Source organism: Gossypium raimondii, chromosome 9 (genome assembly GCF_025698545.1).
Source record: "Gossypium raimondii isolate GPD5lz chromosome 9, ASM2569854v1, whole genome shotgun sequence".
In the NCBI taxonomy this organism is placed as follows: Eukaryota; Viridiplantae; Streptophyta; class Magnoliopsida; order Malvales; family Malvaceae; genus Gossypium; species Gossypium raimondii.
Window position 1 is genome coordinate 45,858,828 of NC_068573.1, and position 25,003 is coordinate 45,883,830.

The 25,003-nt window shown below is 30.8% G+C and overlaps 3 protein-coding genes and 1 pseudogene across 3 annotated transcripts; 2 read left to right on the forward strand and 2 right to left on the reverse strand.

Annotated features, from left to right (window-relative positions):
- Window positions 1-328: 328 nt before the first annotated feature.
- LOC105800312 (probable ADP-ribosylation factor GTPase-activating protein AGD9) lies at window positions 329-3,819 on the forward strand. Its single transcript, XM_012631350.2, has 7 exons — window positions 329-632; window positions 752-870; window positions 1,687-2,110; window positions 2,248-2,514; window positions 2,938-3,063; window positions 3,155-3,253; window positions 3,399-3,819. The coding sequence occupies exons 1-7, from the start codon at window positions 543-545 to the stop codon at window positions 3,504-3,506; spliced, it is 1,233 nt and encodes a 410-aa protein (XP_012486804.1). The 5' UTR covers window positions 329-542; the 3' UTR covers window positions 3,507-3,819.
- A 2,704-nt stretch (window positions 3,820-6,523) lies between these two features.
- LOC105800313 (uncharacterized) lies at window positions 6,524-7,396 on the reverse strand. Its single transcript, XM_012631352.2, has one exon. The coding sequence runs from the start codon at window positions 7,385-7,387 to the stop codon at window positions 6,722-6,724; it is 666 nt and encodes a 221-aa protein (XP_012486806.1). The 5' UTR covers window positions 7,388-7,396; the 3' UTR covers window positions 6,524-6,721.
- Window positions 7,397-11,737: 4,341 nt separating this feature from the next.
- Window positions 11,738-13,500, reverse strand: LOC105797746 (cytochrome P450 93B2-like; annotated as a pseudogene).
- A 9,036-nt stretch (window positions 13,501-22,536) lies between these two features.
- LOC105800314 (protein RGF1 INDUCIBLE TRANSCRIPTION FACTOR 1) lies at window positions 22,537-24,293 on the forward strand. The gene is made up of 4 exons (XM_012631353.2): window positions 22,537-22,712; window positions 22,893-23,090; window positions 23,232-23,447; window positions 23,645-24,293. Exons 1-4 carry the CDS (start codon window positions 22,710-22,712, stop codon window positions 23,888-23,890), a joined length of 663 nt encoding a protein of 220 aa, XP_012486807.1. The 5' UTR covers window positions 22,537-22,709; the 3' UTR covers window positions 23,891-24,293.
- Window positions 24,294-25,003: the final 710 nt, after the last annotated feature.

Genomic DNA, 25,003 nt, shown 5'->3' on the forward strand with positions numbered 1-25,003 from the left:
TTTTGGTAAATAAAAAAAATTTATAATATTTTGGTAAATAAAAAAATTATAATATCTTGATTATTTTTTATTTTTTTATAATAATTTTGTAAAAAACCCGGTATATACTACATAATTGATTCCATTCAAAACTGAAATTGTTGATCAGGACTTCTTTGAGATTGAGCCCATAGGTTTTTGTTGGAAGATCCTTACATGAGCCCAAAACTTGAACTTCAAGAACTACCCCTTGGGTTTTGATCTTTAAAATATGGGCTTAGAGATCATCAACCCTGTTTGAAGATTATATAAATTAGTATTTATTATTGATCTTTTTAGTTAACAATTATATGCATTGATTACCATTTTGTTTTCTTTTAATTCAAAATTTTGAAATTCTTGATATATAATAAGAAAGCCTTGAATTCCCATCCCATAGGGGCTGAGGAGGTGTTCGATTTCCATTCCACACCTCTTCAGAACACTACTTTTTCTTTATTTTAATTTAATAACTACAATTTTTCGTTCTAAATTTCAACAAAAACAAGGAAAAGAAAGACATCATGGCGTCGTCGTCGTCGTCGTCGTTGTCCGATAGCCTGACCGATAAGAACGTTGTTTTCAGAAAGCTGAAAGCAAAATCAGATAACAAGGTCTGTATTTTTTTATTCTAAATTTCAATATATTTTTTAAACTTTTGTTTTAGATCTGGAATTTCGGTTAACGGATCTTCGATTTTGATTTTTTTTTTTTTGAATTTGAAATTTCGTAGATGTGTTTCGATTGCAATGCCAAGAATCCGACGTGGGCGTCTGTTACGTATGGGATCTTTCTCTGCATCGATTGCTCAGCCGTTCATCGGAGTCTCGGTGTCCATATCAGTTTTGTCAGGTATCCTTACTTTTTTTTTTATTCCATTTCCATTTTGTAATTTAATTTTTATATTGCTCGATGCGTTTTTAATTTTGTTTATCTCACTTCTCAATTATGTGTGAAACTGTTGAATATTTCGTTATGTTATATACAGTAGAATAAAAAAGATTTAATTGCACTTCCGGTTCATCTCTCTCATCAGGAAGTTTTATAGATAAAACTGAAAAAATCTAGTGTGGTTATATGAGAAAGTTTTGCTTGGAGTGCATTATGTTCTATGGTCTGCAATCTTCTCAAATTCTTGAAGAAATTAATGATAATGAGAAAATTTGATTCCTTTTATTCTTTTTACGAGTGCCTGAATTATGAATTTTCTATTTTCTTTCAAAGAGGTTTAGATTTTGTTATGAATGAGGATAAATTCATTGTCTGATTTTACTATCCGGATGAGATTGGCTGCTCCCATCTTAGTTTATATTTTTCCCTCCATTTAACTTAAAAAAAAAAAAAAAAAACTTAGAAAGGTTATTTTCCTTTTCTGATACAAGAAACCATTGTAGTAAACGATGTTGTATGTATATTGTTTCCATATGCTTTATTTTCTGGTTATTAGGGTTTGTTGTGTTGGTGCTCATATTCAAGAGTCCTTACTGGTAGAAAAAAGCAAGGATCTTTTGGACATTTTATGTTTATTATGAAACATGCTTATTAGTGGGATTTGAGAATCATGTGATGTCGATACCATCATGCAATTTCCGAGCTGCTGCTTATGTCTTTGAGTCTTTGCAGTTTTCTCTTTCTGTTCTGAAAAGGAATATATATAATTTTATGTAGGTCTACAAATTTAGACTCCTGGTCTCCTGAACAATTGAGAATGATGATATATGGAGGGAACAACCGTGCACAGGTTTTCTTTAAGCAGCATGGATGGACTGATGGAGGCAAAATTGAGGCCAAATATACTTCAAGAGCTGCTGATTTATATAGGCAAATGCTATCTAAAGAAGTTGGTAAAAGTATGGCAGAAGAGGCAGGTTTGCCTTCATCCCCGGTTGCTTCTCAGTCATCACTAGCATCTAATGGGCCTCTTGATAGCAAGTCTGCGGAGGCTCCTAAAGAAAGTTCCTTAGACAGGGTAGAGAAACCAGAAATTTCTGTTGCGCCAAAAACTTCTCAAAGAGTTCTTACCAGCACCATCAAGAAGCCTCTTGGAGCAAAGAAAACTGGGGGTCTTGGTGCCCGAAAGCTTACTAATAAGGTATTAGTAACAATCCTTTTTGAGTAATGCAATTGTAGCGGAATGATCATAAGGATTTCTTTATTACAATAATTGCTTGTTTTGGGAGTTATTTTACATGCTTTTCTTCTTGACAACATAATTTGCCTTGAATGCAGCACAGTGAAAATCTCTATGACCAGAAGCCTGAAGAACCAGTTGTCCCTGTTGCTTCCTCTAGTATTAACACTGCACCTATTACCTCACCTTTTCCATCTCGTTTTGAGTATGTGGAAAATGCACAATCTACTAAGTTGAATTCTGATGGTCCACAAGTGCTCGGCCATGTTGCTCTACCGAAGTCATCAAGCTTCTTTGCTGAATTTGAAATGGACAATGGTTTTCAGAAGAAATCAAGCTCAAATTCCTCGAAAGTGCAAGAAGTTGTATGGCCTCTCTTAATGACCTAGAACTTGCACATTTTGTTCATTAATGATTGATTAATTTGATCATTGATGGAATATTCTCATTTTGGTTTCAGAATATCTTGCTCCTTTTTATGACTTGTTATTAATTTCGAACCTGTATAGCTAGAGATTGAATCTACTTTATTCTGGAATCTACTTGAATGCTTCACTTGTATGGTTTTGCCTTCCAAATTGATATGTTTAAAAATGGAAAATACTCCCTTATTGGAAATGTTGATGTAGTATAATGTATGACAATTTGATGTGAGGGAAGTTTCGAATGATTTATCTTTCAACTTTTATATTGGTCCCCTGAAAGTGATTAGTCTTCGTTATTAATTTATGCTTGTGCCCTCATCTGCCTTTATGATTTTGTTTCGTATTCCTTCATCTTATTCTCAGATTCAGGAAACCGATGAAGCTAGGAAAAAGTTCTCAAATGCAAAATCTATTTCCTCGGCCCAATATTTTGGCGATCAGACCAGAGCAGCAGATGGTGATGCTCAAGTTACATTGCAGAAATTCTCAGTATGTGTCCCTTTGTTGAAAGCTATCTTCATTTTTAAGCCTCAAAAGACTATGTTTTGTGAGATCAATAGCATGTTTTGTGTTTTGGCAGGGTTCGACAGCCATATCCAGCGCTGATCTATTTGGTCATGGTATAGATAAATCTCTTGACCTCACCGCTAGTGACCTCATCGATCGACTCTCTTTCCAGGTATGCTTTTTTAAATCTAGTCATTTATGCTTCACATGAAATTTTACGAGTGCATACGATATTTGGGAAATTATCATATACTTTTCTCTTATCTTGTTAAGTTGATTTGTTTCGTTTTCATTTGATGAAAATGTCACACTTTCAGGCACAGCAGGATATCTCAAACCTCAAGAACATTGCTGGAGAGACGGGAAAGAAAATAAGTTCGTTGGCATCCACTCTTATTACAGATTTCCAAGACAGAATCCTCTGATATTATATTGTTTGTGGAGTTTTAAAGCATATATAAATGAGTTGATTGTTACATTACCATTACCAGCCAATGTGTTTCATAGTGAATATCGTCAAGGAGAAAATCCAGGTTTATTGGCAAGCGGGCTTTTTACTTTCTTTTTTTTTAGCGTACAGGTGCTGTTTTGGGACTTGATATGGTAGCATTGTTTGTGTGTTGGGCATTTAGTGTAAATTGTCATCACAAAGACGTGAAAACGTAACAAGGTTTCATGGAGTTTTGTATAACTAAGAATTGTTTTTCCATATGATACTTAAGTTGCCAAGTTCAGAAACTAAGTCTTGAAATTTTTTAGTCCAAGTTAACTTTTAAACTTGGTTTGCCTAAGTTAGTCCCTGATATTTTTTTGAAAATCCTAAAATTTGGGGTTTAATATGAGAATAATTTTAAGTTTAGGCTTTAATATGGGAATAATTGTTGAATTTAGGGACTAACATTAAAAAATTAAAACTCTAATGTGAGAAGAATTGCTTAGTTGAGGCTTTAATAGGAATAATTGCTAAATTCATGGACTAATTTGAATAAAAAATTCAGATTGCAATGTAGGAGTTGCTGCTAAGCTAAGTTTAAAAATAATTTAACGCAAATTCAAAACTATCAATTTTATTTTATTTTTAAAGTAAAGATATTATGCATTTAAGCACACTTAAATCTAGGTTTTATATATTGTTACAATAATAACGATGCCAATGAACAAATTGAAATAGTCTCTAAGTTTGACTTGGTGTACTTGTGTATATGAAATTTTGATTTGGGGTTCATTATGAAATTGATTTTGATTCAATTGTATATCTGAAATTAATATTTGTATTGTTTGATACAATTATTTGTATATACAAAAAGTAAATGTAAAATAGTATTGCATTTAATAAAGGGTGAGAGTATTTAGTACATTGATAATTTTTTTATTCCATAAATAATCTTAATATATGGTAAAATATTAAAGAAAAACACATGACAAAATTTTTTAATTCTTGATTTTGCTTGTGAAATTTAAAAATTACACTGAAAATGTATTAAATATTTTTATTTAATAAAATGTTTAATAATTAAAAAACAAATCAAATTAAAATTATATATAATTTCAGAGAATCAATTTTTTTTATATTTATCTCGATTTAAAACAATAGCTTTCGGCTTTCATTGGATCCCACAACTCCTGCCAATTGGCGAAGTGAAGGAAGAAAGAAGAATGGCGTTCGTGTGCGTATATGTGTCGCTACTAGAAATAGGAGAACCTTATATTTAAAAATAAATTTCTATGTGCCGCCAAATACCTAAACCCCGCTTCCACGTTCCATGTGGGTCATTTCCTCACATGACTTGCCTTCAACTCTTAAATGTTAAGAAGAAAAAATCAAGTAAGAAAGAATTTCGAATGTGATTTAATTTGAGTTTCACAATTAATCCTAACTTAGCATAATTATTAGATACCCAAAATTCTTATGGAAAAAACCTTCAAATATGAGAGGAAGAAAGAAATTAAATGATATTGTTCTTTCTAATATTAAATTTTATTTATTTTCTTTAAAATTTTATTATTTTAAGCCAATGATAAAAATAGAAAAATTACTTTTCAAGGAAATTTAAATAAATAGTAAGATAAAATCAACCCTATTTTATATTAGTTTAGGGTATTAATCTACTTAAAAATACAAGTAGCTATTTTCTCTTTCCTCCTCCTACTACTTGGTTTTATCTATTACTTCAACAGATTTTTGCAAGTTTATTTTATTACCTGATTTTATTTTTTCCTAGCTACAAAATTAATGTAGCACTTGTATTTCTTATTTTTTCGAGAATATCCGTTTAAGTTGTGTAGGACATATGACTCCAATTTAATTAGTTATAGTTTTGCTCAAAGTAATACCTGAAATCAACTATCTTTTTCATATTATTATGGGTCAGCCTTTAGCTAAAATAAACTTGGTTTCAAGTGTTTTTAAATTTATACATCCATTATTCTCTTTAGAAAATGTGGAAGACAAATTGAAATAATTTTACTTTCAATTAAAATTATAATTTTAAAATAATTTAAAATTTATCAATTAAAATTTAATCCAAATATTTATTAAGAATAAAGTTTATTATAAAATTAAATACATGAATATTATATTTTATTTAATAAGGGTAATATAAATTATATTTAGTACCAAACATTGTAGAATAATATTTTCGGAAATTATATTCCCAACAATCACATTCTATTAAAATCATAACACGAGAAAGCAACTTCCTAAATTCATTAATGTATTTGTATTTTCATATGCATGTATATATATGGTTCATTAAAGCATTTTCATATGCATACATGTTATCTGCAAATAAAGAGAGAGGGTTTCAAATAATTGAAATAGATGTTTATCAAAGTAAATTTTCTCCAAATCAATCATAAGATGAGAAAGCACCCACCAAATTTCATTCATGTACTTTTATACGCGGATATTGTTCATTAAAGCATTTTCATATGCATACATTTATGTGATAATTATCTGCAGAGAGAGAGAGAGAGGAGAGAGAGGTCTCAAATCATTGAAACCGAAAAGGAAAAAAGGTACAGAACATGAAATTGGCAAAAGGCATTGAGACCAACTTCAAAAAGTCCAACCATGAGGAAACAGTGGAAATGAAAGGACCACTACCACAATATAGCCATTAAATCTTGTATTAAATTTATATAAAGAAGAAAAATCAGAAGGGGAAGCTTTAATGTGGGTAGGCAGAAAGATTTAAGCAGTTGGTCGGCTTCTTTCAGTATCTTTTTATTCCCAAAATATAACAACAATATACAACAAAGCAAAAAACCAACTCTTCCATATGCACCTGCAAAAGCAAATGCAAATGTGGATGTATGCATGCAGTGCACCCATATTGTCCCTTTCCCATTCTACAACTTTCACATTCTTTATGTTTCTTAATCCCCCCTATCTTCTTTCGGGATTCGTGTCTATAAAATTTACGGAAAATAATAAACCACATTGAAATTTAACCAACTGCAGTAATATATATATTGAACACCAAAAAGCCAGAATGAAAATCATTGTCACTAGTGACTCGATTTCACTCAGTTATTTTTTCCGTTCGCTCCGATTGTTTTTTCTTTTTTGGCATTTTTACTTATGTACTATACAAATATAAAGAGCAAAAAAAAAAAAAAAAAGACTTACAGTAATTAATCAACCTCTATACAAAGGAGAACGTTGTTGGAAAACCAATTTGGAAACCCTAGTTTGCCTCCATGCCTTCATCGGACTCGTGAAATGCCACCCCTTTCCTTTCGTAGACGTCGAAGATTTCAAATCTCCGATGCCGGAATTTGACGTCATTGCCACTGACCTCGACTTCCTCATCATCGTCCTCCTCTTCCTTTCGTCCTCCACCGCCGCTGCGCTCTCTTTCTCTACTTCTCTTCCATGATCTTCGCTGTCGAACCGCTTGCTCTTGTTACTAGCCCTACTAAACATCGTCCAAAACGACGGCGTCCTGCTCTTATTGCTCGCCGATAAATCCTTCTTTTCGTTTAAACTCTCCGGTTTCAAATGGAGAAAAGGAATCGATAGGGATCTGGATCGTCGGAACGAAGGCTCGCTTTCGACGAGATTGGAAACTCGACCGACGGCGCCGACACCTGAGACATCTGCGGCGGTTGAAAAGCAAGAGAAGGGGGAGTATGAGGAAGAAGAAGAGGTTGCGGTACAAGCGCAAGGAAGCGTGTAGGCGCAGTCGGGGCAAAGAGATGCTAGTTTGTCTTGGAGGCAAACCGGACAGATCCCGCTATGACGTCGCTTCGAAGGATGCTTTGCACATTTCCAGACATTTTCTTCGTCCACGTAAAAAGCCATTTTTGCAGTACGCAGGTTCTTTGAGCTGTTCGTTAGGGGTGTGGTTTATAAAAGGGAAGCTTTGATAGGGGCAGATCAGTTAACCATGGTTACTTCCATAAGAGTCAGATTTTTAACCGTAGTTAGCTTCGAACTTTGTTTGGTCAAATTCTGATTTGGTCCTTCTACTTTTATTAAATTCGAGATTTAGTCCTTGTGCTTTAATTCCTCTATTTTAGGGATAAATCTCAAAACTACGCATAAACTTTCACCCAATGTGAATGTTGTATATGAAATTTTGATTTGATTCAATTTTCACAAACCACCAACACTATTAGCAATATAGCAACATTTTACATTTACCTACTGTACACACAAATAATGCTTATACTTATATGATGTAAAAATAAATTGATGTGTTTATTTTTTTAAATGTATACAATTGAATCAAAATCAAAAGCTTTATGTATGCATTCGAACCACAATCGAAATTTTATGCATATAATTGTACAAAATCAAAGTTTATGTGTATAATTGCACATTACATTGAATTAAAATCCATGTACAATTTTGATATTTATCCTCTATTTTATACTACTAAACCACGCCTTCTAACACCAAAAATATATATATGTCATCATAATGATTTGAAGTATCTAATTTTAAAAAAATAATCTAAATAAATATTTTAATTGAAATAATCTAAATAAATATTTGGAAGTATCTAAATAAATGGACTAAATTAAAGTATGGAGATTAAATCCTAAATTTGATAATAATAATAATAGAGGGACCGAAATGAGGATTTAACATTTTTTTTAATTGTTAGTAAGTACTTGATAGTACGTCCGGGTGTTATTGGGCGTGGATTGGTAGACAGAACGTTGCGTTCTGATAACGAGTTTTGAGAGTAGGCAGTGAATTGGGTAGTTATTACGAGAATGACATTATAAATATGTGATTTGTTCACACGTAGAAAGCATGGGGTATTCACTATAAAAAAGTACATGGCTCAGTTGATTTCAGAAGATAAAGACATTTCGGTTTCTCATTTTTTGAAAAATAGAAAATTTTGGTGTAAAATTATGAAAAATAAAAAATGAAAAGCGTGTCAAAAATAAGAATTAATAACAAAAAAAGATCTTATTGTTTTTACTGAAAAAATGTTTTGAAAAATTAAAAATATTGAAAACAATAAATTTAACTCTAAACTTAATTAATTAATTGGTTATGATTTAAATTTATTTAAACGTAAAAATCAAACGGAGTATACATCTTTTTTTTTTGATACAATACCTAAAACTATTCATGATTCCTCCTCAATTCATAAATAGGAGGATAATGCGCTTCAACGTACTTGAACTCATATCAATGTTCATGCCAATCGAGCTAAAACTTAATCAACAATCCTACTTGAATTTCTTGACGGTCAATAACATGAACTATTACTTGATGATGTGTCTCCAAAACTGAAAATTATAGATTAACTAAATCAAATAAGAAAATTGTGATAAAATATCAAATTAGAAAAGAAAAAAAGAGAGGGAAATAATCATTTAAATATTAAAAAAGAAGACAGATATGGAGGGAAATTAACATGTGCTAATTGAACATCATGTTATGGGTGTAATTCCTTTCAAATAAACTAAGCAATATCCATATCAATCTAATACATAATGATACATTCAAGTGTTCTACTTCTTGTTCATACTTTGTATAAAGTGTTGTGCCAAATTCATTCCTTAATATAAAATTATAATATTGTGTATATAATTATTAATAATCGAGAACAATGTAATAAAACAAGGGTAAATTATTGCAATAGTTATTTTTGTTTGACTCAGATTATATTTTAGTTATTTACGTTATCGTTTTATTACGAAATGATCATTTTACCGTTAAGATCTGTTACCTCCCAAACGGCAGTTCGACGTGACAGTTAAAATAGGTTTTAAATCTCAACATGAATGTCCAGCCAAGTAAATTAATTGATTTTTAATTAAATAAATTTAATTAATTGAAATTTATAAATTAATTAAAGAAAAATATTAATTTGGTTTCCCGAAATAATCAAAATCAACGCATTAGATTAATCCTGAAACTGGAAAAAAAAAAAACCCTTCAGTCTCATTTTTCTTTTAGTTTTTCGTTTTCATTTCGACTGAAAAAATAATCCATTTTCATAGTCATCTTTGTTGAATCGAAACAATTATAGAAATCAAATTGAGTGTTCCATCAATTAGTTTGATTTTTTATTAAAGATGGAAGAACAAATGATCGATTTGATGGAGGGTCCAGGCATGGATTACAGTAATCAATAGGCTTTTTGTTCTTTACCTGGGTTTTGGTTTCAGATATTATGATTTTTTTTGCCAAATGGTGGTCCATCTTTTCATATTTTTCTATATATGTGACCGACAAAAATGACATGTTTCATCTTTGTTTATTTGTTTATTGTGGGCAACCACAATAGCAAGAAAGTATAGAGGTTGGTGCGTCCATTTCTTCTTCTTCTTCTCTGTCATTCTACTCTTCTCTTTTCTGATAGTAACAAAAAAAAAAAGCTGTTGCTTATTTTTAAATTGGATAAAATTGAGTTTTAAGGCAAAATTTTGTAATCTATTTTAATAAATAAAAAAAAAACTTTCTCATCCTAGCTGAATATCTACTTTGGCATTTAAAACTCATTTTAACTGTCACGTCGGACTGTTGTTTGGGAGGTAACAAATTTTAACGATAGAGTGACAATTTCATAATAAAACGTTAATGCAAATGACTAAAATGTAACTTGAGACAAATAAAAATAACTATCTTAATAGTTTACGAATAAAACAAGTGTTTGAAGTTTGAAGCGGTAAGCCATCATGTCAGCTCCTCTAAACGTGACCATGTTAGACGACCCAGCCAACTCACTGCCTATTTCTGGATGGTTCATGTTCAACCACCAAAGACTAGCGGCAGCTCTTGGCCAGCAATGCAACGCAAACCACCGTCCTTAATGTGTCCCCATCCCCATCATTCATCAATCACATGTCGGTCCAGCTGCTAACAACCAATTCCTTTGAACCCTTTGAACATTTGACCCACCCCACAATTTGAAACCTTATTGGAAAAATTAATGCGAAGAAAATAAAGTTGTGCTTGAGGTTGAGCCATGGTGTGGGCTAAGATAACAGCTTTCAGTATCTCTTCATGGGCCGTGGTGTGTGCTTGAGGTTCAGTACTTTTAGAAAACGAGTGAACTCATTCCCCCTCACCATTTTTGTATGAGGCCCATGATCTTGTTAAAACAAGCCATCAAATTTCTATTTAGGGATGACAAACGGGGGGTGGTTTTTTGAGACTAGCCCTGAACCCACCTATTACCTAATAATCATTACTACTAATTCTGATACATGTAGCCCAATTATAAGCTTTGAGACTTTGAGGTGTGGTTTTCCAAACTTTATATCTAATTGTTTGTAGATTATAATGTTTTGTTATGATGTACTTAGAAAAGTATGCATGCAAACCCTAATGTGCGAAATAGTATCCTAGTTTCATTCACACACACATGCACATGTTGAAATATTGGAAGACCACACCCCACACCTTTCTTCTTTCACATGGGGCTAGCTTCCTCTACTTGGCATTCCCATTCACAACTCACCTCTAATATTATTATTATATCAAACGGGGATATAGCTTTGAGGGCACATAACGTTTCCATTTTGTTTAATTGAGTAATGCAGCAGCCACCAAGATAGTGCGATGCCATGAGCTATAATTTCAAGGCGCATCAAATTCTTTTGTGCAAAATAACAGTACGGCCGATGGCAAATATTCTTTAATCTTTATATATGTTGCCCTTTCTTTGCTTCTCATATAATTCCAGGTTTCTTTATTACACCAAAAATATGTACTACAAATTAAAACATTATTATTATTTTCTATAATAGAATAATTGTGCTTTAGACCATTCGTGCACTACAAGAACTCCAGAAATTCAAATCAAATAATCAACCAAGTATAGATCCTTTCATGGCTAGTGATTTACTTATCTAGAGAACAGCTCGCAAGAGGATTGATCATTACTATCGATGGACACCCTAATTTCAACCCCCAAAAATCTAATACTAATGAAGAGTTTATCTTGCATAATTGTCATGTTTTTTTATGGAACTGAAACTGAGGTAGTGAATACTGCACCAAAATATTTATCGTCTTAATTATTTTGAAATTGTTACATATATATTAATATTGAAATGTTTGTGTATATGGTTTTGAGTTTTGATCTTTTTTAAAATATTTTCATGTTTATTATATATATATGTAAATATATTTCATTTACATCCATATATATATTTATATGAAAAACATAATTTTAAAATTATTAATTATATAGATATATCATAGCATCCTAGGATATTATAAATGTCATGAGGTGTAGTGTAAGGCAGTCGGCTGCTTAAGTTGCAAAGAGAGTGGGAGTGGAGCGTGCAAGTGGAACACAGTTGAGTTCATAGGCTCTGGGTGCCGTAAGTCCAGGCCGCCGCTCACTCATGTCAACACCACCGCCGGCATTCCAGTCAAAGCACTGAACCAAGGCTGCCAAAGTGACGGCCAGTTCCTGCATCGCTAAAGAAATACCGGGGCAGCCCCTCCTCCCTGTACCGAAAGGCAACAGCTGATAATGCAAGCCTTTAACATCTAGAACCCCTGAATTATTAATATCAGTATCAACAGCTCGGTTGGAGATCATGAACCTCTAAGGCTGAAACTTGAGTGGATCCTCCCATACCTTCGGATCCCTGCCTATACCCCAAATGTTTACAAACAACAAAGACTAAGGTGGGATTGTGTATCCATTGGTTTTGCAGTCCTCAACCGCTTTTCTGCTGAGCATTGGGATTGGAGGGTGAAGTCGAAATGATTCCTTAATTATGGCTTGAAGGTAGGGGAGACAAGGAGTGTCAGATTCTTGTACCAACCTGCTTTTCCCCACAACTTGATCCAGCTCTTGCTGTGCTTTTCTTAGCACCTCTGGGTTGTTGATCAGCTCTGCCAATGCCCATTCTACCGCTATTAATGCTGTTGTGTCTGTAGCGGCTGTCAAAAAGTCCTACATAACCCCCCACAAATGTAGTTGACATCACTTTGTCCCCAGTGCAATGCAATATACTTAACTAACCCAAATATTATATTATAAACTAATCGCCATTGCAACAACCAAGAAATATTATAAAGAAGAAAAAGTTAAAAAGCAGAAATATTAAACTAACCAAGATCAAGGCCTTAATAAGGTTTCTAGTTAACTAAACCTCGGAGTGCTCATCTTCAAAGATATCAAGCATTATGTCCAGAAAGTCCTTCACATCATCATCATTTGGTTTCTTGTTTTTCCTTAGTTCCTCTCGATCTCTCATAATCTTTTCCAACAATGAATCATACCTGTTATGGATATCCAAAAACCTCTTTCGAAAACCCTGCACATCTATGTTCTTGAAGAACCATGTGATATCAGAGACATTGAATTCCCCGAAGATCTCATTCACTTCTCGCACTAGGGTTCGGAACCCATCAGCTTGGTCTACTGTTCCTGAGCACCTAATGCTCAGCATCATCTGAGATATGACGTTGTTGGTTAATTTCAACAGCTCTTGGGTTAGGTTCACGGTTTCACCTGATTTAGACTTGCCCAAAAGAATGCCGATGAAATGATGTAATTCCTTGGTTCGAACAGGAAGGGTCTGGCCAAGGGTTCGGTTCCCCAGCAACTCAAAAGTGGTGAGCTTTTTGATGAATTTCCAATAAGGTCCGTAGGGTGCGAAAGCAAAGGAAGAGTTGTAAGTAAGGTGTTCAATAGCAGCGGTGTGATGGCGGGTGGAGAATGTGAGCTCGTGATGCTTGAGAAGCTCTTTGGCAAGCTCAGGGTTAGGGGCCACAACGCAGTCGACGGACCCTAGGCGGAGATACATCAAGGGGCCATGGATGGAGGAGAGCTTCTGAAAAGTTTGATGCATGAAGGGGCAGAGGAGATGGAGGTGGCCGATGACCGGTAACGCCGTTGGACCTGGCGGAAGCTTGAAACGGTTTCTGATGGAAATCAATGTTCTAACAATAAGAAATGAAACACAGCTATAAATCTTTCCAAACAATTAGCACTCATCATCTTCTATTTATTTCATTATGATAGTAGAATTCCCCATCAGCATCAGCATTTTTTTAAAACAGCTAACAAAGGTTTTTTTTCTAATTATGGAAACCAAACGAGCTTCATCAGCTTTCTATTTATTTATCAACATCATTTTCCAGATTTTATTTTATACAAAATAAAATATTTTTATTTTTTAAAATAATCATATTTATAAATTTAATGATAAAAAGATTGTGTCAATTTTTTAATTGTACTAATTTATTAATGTAAAATATAATTATTATTTAAATAAAACTCCAAGGGTGTTGATTACCACTTAATTAATATTAAAATTATATATCCATTAAAATTTAAGGTTTTTTTTTACAAATAACATCCCGTATTAGGCATATTTAATCAAAAGCATTTAAAAAATTATCGATAAAAATAGAGATTATTAGTTTCAATAAGTTAGATAAAAAAAGGAAGCATTAAAGAAATAATTTTTCAAGAGGTATTATTGAATTATATTCAAACAATAATAACAATGAAGATAATTGAAACTTATTTTAATTGATGATGAGGTAAGGTTGTTTATACTATATGCTCTCAAAACCATTTTTATTCATCCATTATTATTAAATGTGGTTATTAATTTAGTGCAAATATATTTCTATATTTATCATGAACTATTATTATAATTATTGTACGTTGTTTTACCTAACTTTATTTTTTTTTCAAATTAATATTATACTTTACTTTCTTATATAGTTCTAATTTTTTATTTATTTAAAATCCAAGAGAAATTATCAATATGAATTATAGGTACCAATAAATAAAAACACATTATTTAAAACTAATTAAAATTAAACACGGTTCCCTTTATTATTCCTTATATTATATATAGAATTAACATAAAAAATATTTATTAATATAATAGAGTTTTGAATTCAATTATATTATTAATTAATTTAAGAATACCTAAAATTATATCAACTAATGTGATAATATAAAATTAATGTTTTTATATAATAATAGGAGTCTTTATTTATTGAAACTATTCAATTGAGATGAATAATACTAAATAAAATTATTACAAATATTTTTTTAATTTTAATGTAATATTAAATTAATAATTGATAATAGTTATAATGTTATAAACCGATGTGATATATATCACATTTAAATTAAACAATTAAATTTAATAACATTATGTTTGGATTTTGCATGGTGTGTTCTATATACTAATTTGAATTAAAGTCAATATAATTATCTTTGAAAAGAAATATAAAATCGATAATAAATATGTTTTATTACTAAGTTTAAAAATATTACATTAAAATCGACCAACTTTTGTTTGCTTTTTTGTGTGTGTGGACTTGTGAAATTTGTTTTGAAATATATTTGTTTGAATGTTTTAGGATTATGATCATCATTTGTAAAATTTGAAGGTTAATATTTTAAAATTATGACTAATTTATTATTATACATTTGTGATTTTAATGAAATGATCAAAATAACCGAACAATGTAACGTGTATGAATTTTAATGTTTAAATTAGTGAAGAAAATTTTATTTTACCAAATATACATACAGATTTCAATTTTAAAATGCTTTTATATATTAAATAGGTTTTAAACATAAAAATATAATATAATATATGTAACTTAATTCTTCAAATTTTATGGAATAAATGTATACATGAGATTTTAAATAAAAACAATTTAAATATTATTTATTGTCTTACATGTATAGAAGTATTAAATGTGAAATCTTTTTCAATATCTAATATATTAGTTTTTCATCTGCACGAGTTAATTGTATGTTAATTAAATTATATTACTAAAATAAATAACTCATGTCGATAAATTGAATGTGCCACGTTGCACGTCGATAATTTTCCACATCAATTGAAAACATATATATATATATATTTTTGTCCGTGTATGTTAATTAAAAAAAAAAAGAATTTGTTTAAAAGGGCAACTTCATTGTAATGGAACGGATAAGGTCAAAGCTAGGCTATAAATATGTATCTGACCAGTCGAAGGTAAACTATACACGTTAAGACATGGCGCCATCTGATTGGTTACAACCAAACCTACGAAATTTAAATGCAATGGACCCGCTGATAGTGTGGCCTTGCCTTGCCACATAACTACCAAGACAGTTGCGGAAAACGACGTAGCATCAAGCTCAAGCAAAAAACTGATTTGGGTGGTGGGTAAAAACCTTGTGGTTTTGACTTTTGAGTAGAACATGGGTAGGACTCAATTTCAACCCTAATCCTAATTTCATTGGATTAAAATATGGATTTGTTTATTAGTATAATTGTAATTATAAATAGGGTAAACTATAAAAACGGTCACTTTTGTTTGCCTCAAATTACATTTTAGTTAAATGTTACGTTTTAGTCACTTACGTTATCGTTTTGTTACAAAGTGGTCACTCTACCGTTAAACTCCGTTACCTCCCCAAAGGTAGTCCAAATAGATTTTAAATGTCAACTTGGATATCCGGTTGCTAGGATGAAAATAGGTTTTTAATTAAATAAAATTAATTTGGATTGCCACGTAAGACATCTAAGTTGACATTTAAAACCCATTTGGACTGCCACGTAGGACCGTCGTTAGGTAACGGAGCTTAATGGTAGAGTGGCCACTTCATAACAAAATAATAACATAAGTGACTAAAACGTAATCTGAGGCGAACGAAAGCGACTAATTTTATAATTTACCCTTATAAATAAAAGTAATACATATTCGAATAATTATAATAAGAATTATGTATTATAAAACACAGATTAATAATCAAAATATCTCTAAATTTAAAACCATTGATATATAATTCACACATCACAAGTGTCCACCATAAAATATAGAATTTTTATTTTGGCAAGAAATATATTTATTTTTTGAAAGATAAAGAAAAGAGATAGATGATAACTATAGAGACATTTGTTGTTTATGGTAATTGATTAAATGTCAATAATTGATGTTTGGTTTGTCATTATATTTGGCCATAATAATACGAAACTTGGTGGGGCAAGTAGTAATTCTAATTTAGCTCCTAATAGTAATTAATTATTTAATTTAGGTCACTTTTAAATTTAACCATTTGATTAATAAAAAATTATATTTTCTATCCCTCTTAAACATCAAGAATTTAATTTAAGCCCTTTTACAAAATTGTTTTAGCTTTGGTATCCTAAAATCTTAGCAAATTTTTGGTTTTGTCCTTGTATCTAAATATAGGTTTGTGATAGACTTAATGCATAATTTGGCGCATGAATTTGATACTTTTTTAAATGTCAGTCTAACGTGGTACCTACATTTGATAAAATTACACATTTTAGGAGTTGAAGGTAACATTGTTAACTTTTAACATTTAATTGGATTTTAGAGTTGATTTGATTAAAATTCATAATTAGCTAATAATCTTAGTAATTAACTTTTATCAAATTTACCCCGAACTCAATTAAATCACATTCATCCTATTGAATTAACTTTCATCTATTCAGACTTAAAACCCGAATTAAACACTAAAAAGTTGACATTTTTACCTTCAAATACTAAAATGTGTAACTTTTATCAAATAAAAGTATCACATTAGAAAAAAGTGATAAACTCAGATGCCAAATATTATATTGAAAATGTACTATTGACTTTATACACAATTATTTTAAATATATCCTTTTGCTCTGTTTCGAATTTGTTGTAAAACTTACAATCTATGTGAAATAGAAGCATTAACCTTTTATCTCGTCTTCCACTAAAAACAGAAAGAAAGAAGAAGAAATTTCTTGCTGGCTTATAGCTAAAGTTATGTACACTTTCGTCAATTTCTTTTCATGTCATTATCTGAAAATATCATATTCATGTTCATAATAAGTGATAGTTTCTCCTCCCCCCATAATCCCAATTATTATTGGTGCAATCATATACGTTTATTAATTTTATTTTTTTATATAATATCTAGATTTACTCATAACCCCTCCTAACCCTTAAATACGAAGATAATGTGTTTCAGCCCACTGAACCCACGTCTTCCTACAGTAACAACAATACCAATACCAATCGAATTAAGACTCAATCGAGTGAATTTGGTATATATATGAGATTATAGAGAATACATGGAGTGCCTTTCAAATTCATATGTTTTTTGATAATTAAAGGATGAGAATATCTACAATATAATGCATTTATTCCTGGACTAAAAGATTGTTGATTTAATCAACACCATTAATTGTTGTCAGATAAATTTGTTTTATAAAATATTTTTTAGTATTTTTCTTGGTGAATTACAAGAGGACGGCAAAGCCTTAATAGCAACATGATTAACGCGACTCAAACCCAAGCCGCACTTGGGCAGTGAACACCCTAACCATCACGTCAACACACGGGGTTCTAATTTCAAGTTTTTTTAATATTCAAGTTTTCCTTTTTTTTATTTAATAAGAGCAAACCAAAAATTAAATATGGAGAACTCTAAAATTGTCTCAATTTCTTTTCTTATACATGTTAACAATACAAATTTTATAAGGACAATCTAGTAAAACATATTTTAGATGATTTTATATTCTAACAACTAAATAATAAAATATTACATCCTAACCAAATGGACCAAATAGGATAATGTAATGCGTTAAGTAATTTTACATTCTGGTAATCTTATTACTAGAGGTAATCAAACATTCTGGGAACAAAGCACCCATTTAGCACGTTATTAGGTATGTTTACAGCATCTTATTTGGTTCATGTGGTTAGAATGTAAGATTTTATTATTTAGTTGACAAAATATAACATTACCAACACCTTTTACTAGTGTATTTGGATACAAAGAAATTGTAAGTGCAATTATTAGGGTAGTGATTACAATCTCATCTAATTACAATAAATTCAAAATACCTTTAGTTGACAAAATGTAATAGCATCTTAAAAATAATAAAAAATAAAAAAAAATTCAGACTCATCATTACTATTTACCTCATATATTACATTCCGAGTTAAGGATGCAATGAAGCGGGATGGGGCATGGTTTGTCCCATCATCTGAAAACTACTACCACCTCTATGAATGTTGGATGCATCCATCTTCTTTCCACATCGCCTCACTTCAATTTAATTTTTGCTAGTTATTTCTAATATGTTTATTTTTTAAAGGCAAGTAAATAATCTAAATGAGGTAAACAATTACCATAATCGCTCTATACTTACTGTCCAAAAAAAAAGGGCCTTGCCGTACCTCACCCCGTTCTGCATCCATTTTTTCAAGGAAAAAAGAAACCCACTCCATTTAAAGAAGAATAAGTTCAAAATTCGTCAGACGATTCGAATTTTACCACCCCTACTCCGAATAATTTCAATTAAGTGACGCTGTATAATTAAGTAATGATGTTAAAATTATCACCATATTACTTAATCTTGACATTAAAGTAACCTAGTTAAAACAAATATGATTATGTGATTAGAAAATATCATATTTCTTGTGACAAGTCAAATTTTAAAAAAAAATCTCATTTACATAATAATCTTCTTTTGTGGCATTTAAGATGAAGTTGAATTTGTCCATTCGTTGTCTCCTTTTGATAATCTCGACGCCTATAGTGGCCTATGGGCAGTATGTTTCTAGATGGACCCCATACTTCTTCTTATCTTAAGAAACGAAATTTAGATATTTATTTAAATCCATATTATCTAATATAACATATTATTTCAGAATTTTTTTTCGAAATTAAAGTGTCTATTGTCAATAATAACGATGAATCCCTTCATTGTAAGTGTTGTTTAAAAAGATAAACGAGATAATGAAATATGCTTCATTCAAGGACGAAGTCAGAAATTCTTTTTGGGAGGGTCGAAATGAAATTTTAATTTTAAATTTTTAATAGTCTATATCTTTATAATTTTTAAATGATTAAATTAAATTTTCATAATTTTAGGGGGGCAAAGTGTAATTTTACCTTTACTAATTTAAAATTTTATAATTTTCTAAAGGGTCAAAATAATAATTTTTTATTTTAAAAGGGCCGGGGCCCTGCCAGCTCCTGGATTCGCCTTTTGGCTCCATTCTCATTTTACTTTTTCTTCTCCTATTAAAAATCTTATTTTTATACATACAATTATACAACAATTTGTATATGATATAATTGTGTTTGAAAAATAAACAATTAGATTTAGTTATAATTATACATGTTTAACATATTTTGATAACTTTTGAATTAATAAATCTCATTAATTCGAAAGTGTCATTAAAGCACTCTAATTACATTCTCTAAATCTAAGAGAAGGGTGAAAAGGTAATTACACCTAAGATTCCAAATTTACCTTTAATTTTAAGGCAATTTTTAAAAATTTAATTATATGTTATTTTATTAATCTCGCTTAAATAGTCTAAAAATTTTATTAACGTTTCTTCTTAATTTTATTCATAATCGTATTACGGATGTTTTTGGGCTAACATAGCACATATAATGATTTTATTTTAAATTTTGTTACTTGTTTAGATTTTTTTCCGGAGTATTATTGATAATTTATTATAATAATTAATATTTTTTTATAATTTAAAATTATATAATTATGTCATGAGATAAGATGTAATTATACTTTATATTGAGAATTAAAATTTCTTATAATTAAAAAAGTGTGTAATTATCATCTCAATAAATACATATTTTATTCAATGACTAAATGGTGTCCAAACACACCATGCATCATTTTCTTTTGGGCCTCAATTTTTGCCTTTGTCCTTTCCTTCTGTCTACCTCGTGACTCCGTCTATAATTTTCGTATGTTGCCACGAATAAAGATGTCCAAATTCCTTGATTTTCTTTTTATTTTTTCTAAAGCTAACCTAAAATCTTGAGAATTTTCAATAAACATCTTTGAAACGTACAAATTAAAAATGTATTTTAAAATAAACTTGGACACAAAGATGTTGAGGTTTATTCCATTAATATTTTAATAAAATTTTAAAATTGAAATTATATTTTGAAATTATAGAAAATATAAAATTCACTTAAAATGGTCTAGACAAGTTCACGTTCATCCTATATATAATGAACTTGGACACGTATTTGTCCTGATTCAATCTGGATGTATTTTCTTAATAATTTTATATAATTTTATAATCTCAAAAATTAAATATAGTTTTAATATTTTTAAAATAAATTATGAATTATTGATTCAAACCTTTTTCTTTTAATCGAAAAGGAAGAAAATTTGGAGATGATTTCTAATTTCTACATTTTCACACAAACTCAATATCGTATCATCTATGGTATACATAATGAGAATAATTTAAATTTTGTGTCTTGAGTTAAAAATATCAACCTAGTTTGTTAGAGATTGTGTGACCCGAATCTCGTCACTTGTTGAAGAAATAAATACAATGACAAAATAAAGAGATGTATGGGGGTAAAAAGCCGAGGATCATATAGAACTAATCTTCTTCTATTTGACTTTGATTAGAACAATGTTTTTCAACTCTTAAATGGATGTAGTCGAAATTCCTCCTGTATCATTCGTTTTTCAATATTAGTGAATTTCTCGTCCTTTGCTTTGGTTTTTTCCCGGAAGAATTTCCACCTAAAATCTGTATTTTTTCTTTTTTTATTGCTTTACGACCGTTTTACCGTCATTATCGATGTTTATTATTACACAATTAAGTACATCATAAAAATAAAAATTATTATTTATTTAAGTAGAAAAAATAGAATTAACACTAAAAATAATCGCCCTTAAAAACCTAATTTTTGAAACAATATTTGATACACTATCAAGAAAGGTTTAAAAAATTCGAAAGCAAGAATTAAAAAGCGATCTGTAGTGCCGAATATTAATAAAATATTACTTTATTCTATTTTTTAATCCAAAATATAAATATATTTTAAAAATATTTATAAAGTGAAATAAACTGTGAAAGTAATTTTAAATAAGTAGGAGGAATGAAACACAAAATTCCAAAATTACATGATTGTACAAGTTGTAAAAAGCTGAATGTACTTGATTAGAAATTGTGAATTGGGAGGTTGAAGTTGGGATGAGTAAAGGGTCTTCTATCAACTCTTTTGGTAAGCTTGAATAAGATTCCTCTACTATATACCCAACAAGGATGGATGGGTTCCATTGATTATTCTTGTACCTAATATCTTCACATTATACAAATTAAGCCACATTTCACAACATAGGCAATTCTAGGGCAGACAAAGGTCATGCTCACCCATTACTACTTTATTATTATTATTATTATATATTGATCTAGAATTTGACCTCCATTAATATATTTCGACCCTCTTGTTATCTCTCTTATTTTGCTCTGATTTACATGTGATTAATGTGCCATGCCTTTTTCTATATAAAATATTTTAATGCTATTTTTTAATCAACTTTTTCTATGGGCAAAAGTTATTTTCTTTTTCCTCATTTCACCATGGGTTCAGGTTTTTGTCCGCCACCACAAAACAAAGCTACGCATTTAAACAGCTTCTAATAATATTGACTGAGTTTTAGTAGGTGTTGCTATTAATGTAAGAAGAAGTGCATAAATTAAGTGAAATTATAACAAAAATTATTTGTTGTGTAAAAAATAATAGATACTACACACAATTTGAAAAGTAGCACATTCTTCAAATAAAAATGTAGAATCAATTCTCAATAAGATTTAATAAGATAGTATATATATAATATTTTAACTACACCCTGTGTTGACTGTCGTTAAAATGAGTTTACTTGCATTTTTCCATTAATTTTTTTAAAATTTGTAGGTGGAAATTTATTTATCCAAATAAAATTTACTAGTAATGTAGAAGAAACGGATTCATGCATAAATTATTTCACAATAAAAGTTAAACAAATTCTAAATATAAATTAAAAAGAAAATAATAAAACCAAAGAGAGAAAGAAAAAGGTTTGTTCCTTACACCTAACGCATCTCCCATCAAGCTCGGGTTATTAGGTCCGGGAAGCTTAGCTTCGGATTTAGGTTCGGTTGTGGACTTTTTGACTGGTAGATAAGAACGACCTCTTCCCCTTCGCCATTTTTCAATTTTTTTTTTATTTTCTCTCTCTCTCTGCTACGCCGCCTTTGCTTCCCTTTCTCTAAATAAAAAATCCCAAACTGACCAACAAAAACAGAGCATATAGTTTTTTCTTTCAATTAAGAGTTCAAGCTGGCGATCGAAAATCGAGAATCCATTGTCCGTGAAATCAAGCCCAAGAACAGAAGAATCATGGTACCATCTTCATTCTTCAAACCAAACCCTCACTTGTTCTGTCTTTTTTTTTTTTTAACTTTGTTCAAGTTTTTAACTCTGTTTTTTGTTTCTTCACATTTTTTACTTGGTTTATCGATTTGGGTTTTGGTTAAAATGTGTGTTTTGATCGAATGTTTTGCTTAAATGTATTTTGGACAGGGTGCTGGTGGGCCTGATGAAGAAGACAACAGGTGGCCGCCATGGTTAAAACCTTTGTTAAGGGAACATTTCTTTGTTCAATGCAAGCTTCATGTTGATTCTCACAAGAGTGAATGCAATATGTACTGCTTAGATTGTATGAATGGCGCTCTCTGCTCTTTTTGCTTAGCTTGTCACAAGGACCATCGCTATATTCAGGTATTAAATCCTTCTTTTTCATTATTCTGTCAAAAAAAAATTGATACTGTTAACCAATCCCATAGGATTTGTCTGTTATTTACTCATTCATTACAGAAATCGGGCATTAATTTGGATTTGTTAATGTGTGTGTTTTGACAGATAAGAAGGTCTTCATACCATGATGTGATAAGGGTGTCTGAGATTCAAAAATACCTAGACATATCTGGAGTTCAAACATATGTTATCAACAGTGCTAAGGTTGTTTTCATCAATGAAAGGCCACAGCCAAGGCCTGGAAAGGGTGTCATCAACACCTGTGAAGTCTGTGAGCGTAGCCTTGTCGACAACTTCAGATTTTGCTCTCTCGGTTGCAAGGTAACAAAAAAAAAACCCACCACTCTTCTCTCTTTCACTTTCTAATTAAAATTTCTTGGCAAGTCAATGGTGCTGTTTGGCAGCTGAGAAAACTGTTGGGGGCAAGTGAAGCTCCCAAATTTGTACATTATGTTTGACTTTTGCAATGCGTTTATTGGGTCAATTCGCAAGTTTTGAATGTTATCTGAACATTGCAGGTAGTTGGCACTTCAAAGGATTTCCAGAAGAAGAAGAGGCAAATGGGAATGGCATCCGATTCAGAGGATTCATACAGCAGCAGCAGCAGCCATCGAAATTATCTCAAGAACAGCAACAACAACAACAAAGTCCAAAGCTTTAGCCCATCAACACCCCCACCAACATCGGTTAATTACCGAACTGCTAAACGAAGAAAGGGGATTCCACATAGAGCCCCAATGGCAGGTCTAATCATAGAATATTAAGCCATACTATTTAACTATTATTGCCCCACATATACAAAGGTAATTATCTTGTATATAGAAGCAGCAATGGTGAACAAAAAGGGGATAAACAAGTGGTATAATATGCTCCAAATCTCAAGGACTTGAATGGTATTATAAAACTTTTTTTTTTGTTTTGGTCTTTTTTATTAGTTTAGGGCTTAGGGTTTCATTTTTAGGGTGGGTTTATACATATAAGTTTCTCTTCCTTGTTTTTTTTTGAACAAATAGTAATGGGGGATGAAAAATGTAAATAGGGTTTTCTTTTCTTCTTTTCTTATGGTTTTAGAGAAAAAAGGTAGTGAAAAATAAAGAAATAGAAGCCATGTGTTGTAATGTTTATAAATGGAATGAAAATGAAGAAGATTTAACTTCGTTTGTTGTATGATTTGATTGCAGCTTTCCATTTTAAGGAAGGGTTTTTTTTATCTCTTATTTATAATAAATATATTTGTATATTTAATTAGAATCTCATAATATTAATAAATTTAAGTAAATAATATCTAAAATTAATATTTTAATTTTTCAAATTACACATTTGAAGGGTCTGATTCTGAATGGTGGTGATTAACATTTGAAGATTTTCCATGAGGGGTCCATCTATGGTGTTTGGCACGTACGGGGTTGGTTTGGAATTGAATGTCTAGGGTGGTCCGGTTCCCCACGTGTGAAATTTCTTGGGATCGTCAAAAAGTTATCAGCCGTTTGCCGACCACTGCAAGGGCGGTTCGGTTTTGCCGTTTTATTGTGGGTCTCTTTCTTTTTGGCAGACACCGTGGACCCCTCTTGATTATGATTGAATATGGACCCTTGAATCTTGTCATCGAGTTTTCAGAATGGGCTCCCACAAAGTAGTATAACTCCCTTTTATATTATTTTACTCTTATTATTGCTTTTTTAAAATTGGATGGGATGATTTATAAATAAAAATAATATTATATAAAGAAAAAAAATTGAATTTTATCACTTTATTCAACCCTTATTATACCCAAAATGTAGACTTTTAAATGATTTGACATGGTTCTTTTAAATGTGTAATTATGTTCTATTTTTCTTACATTTTTATAAATATAAAAGCTTATTCAAACATTAAAA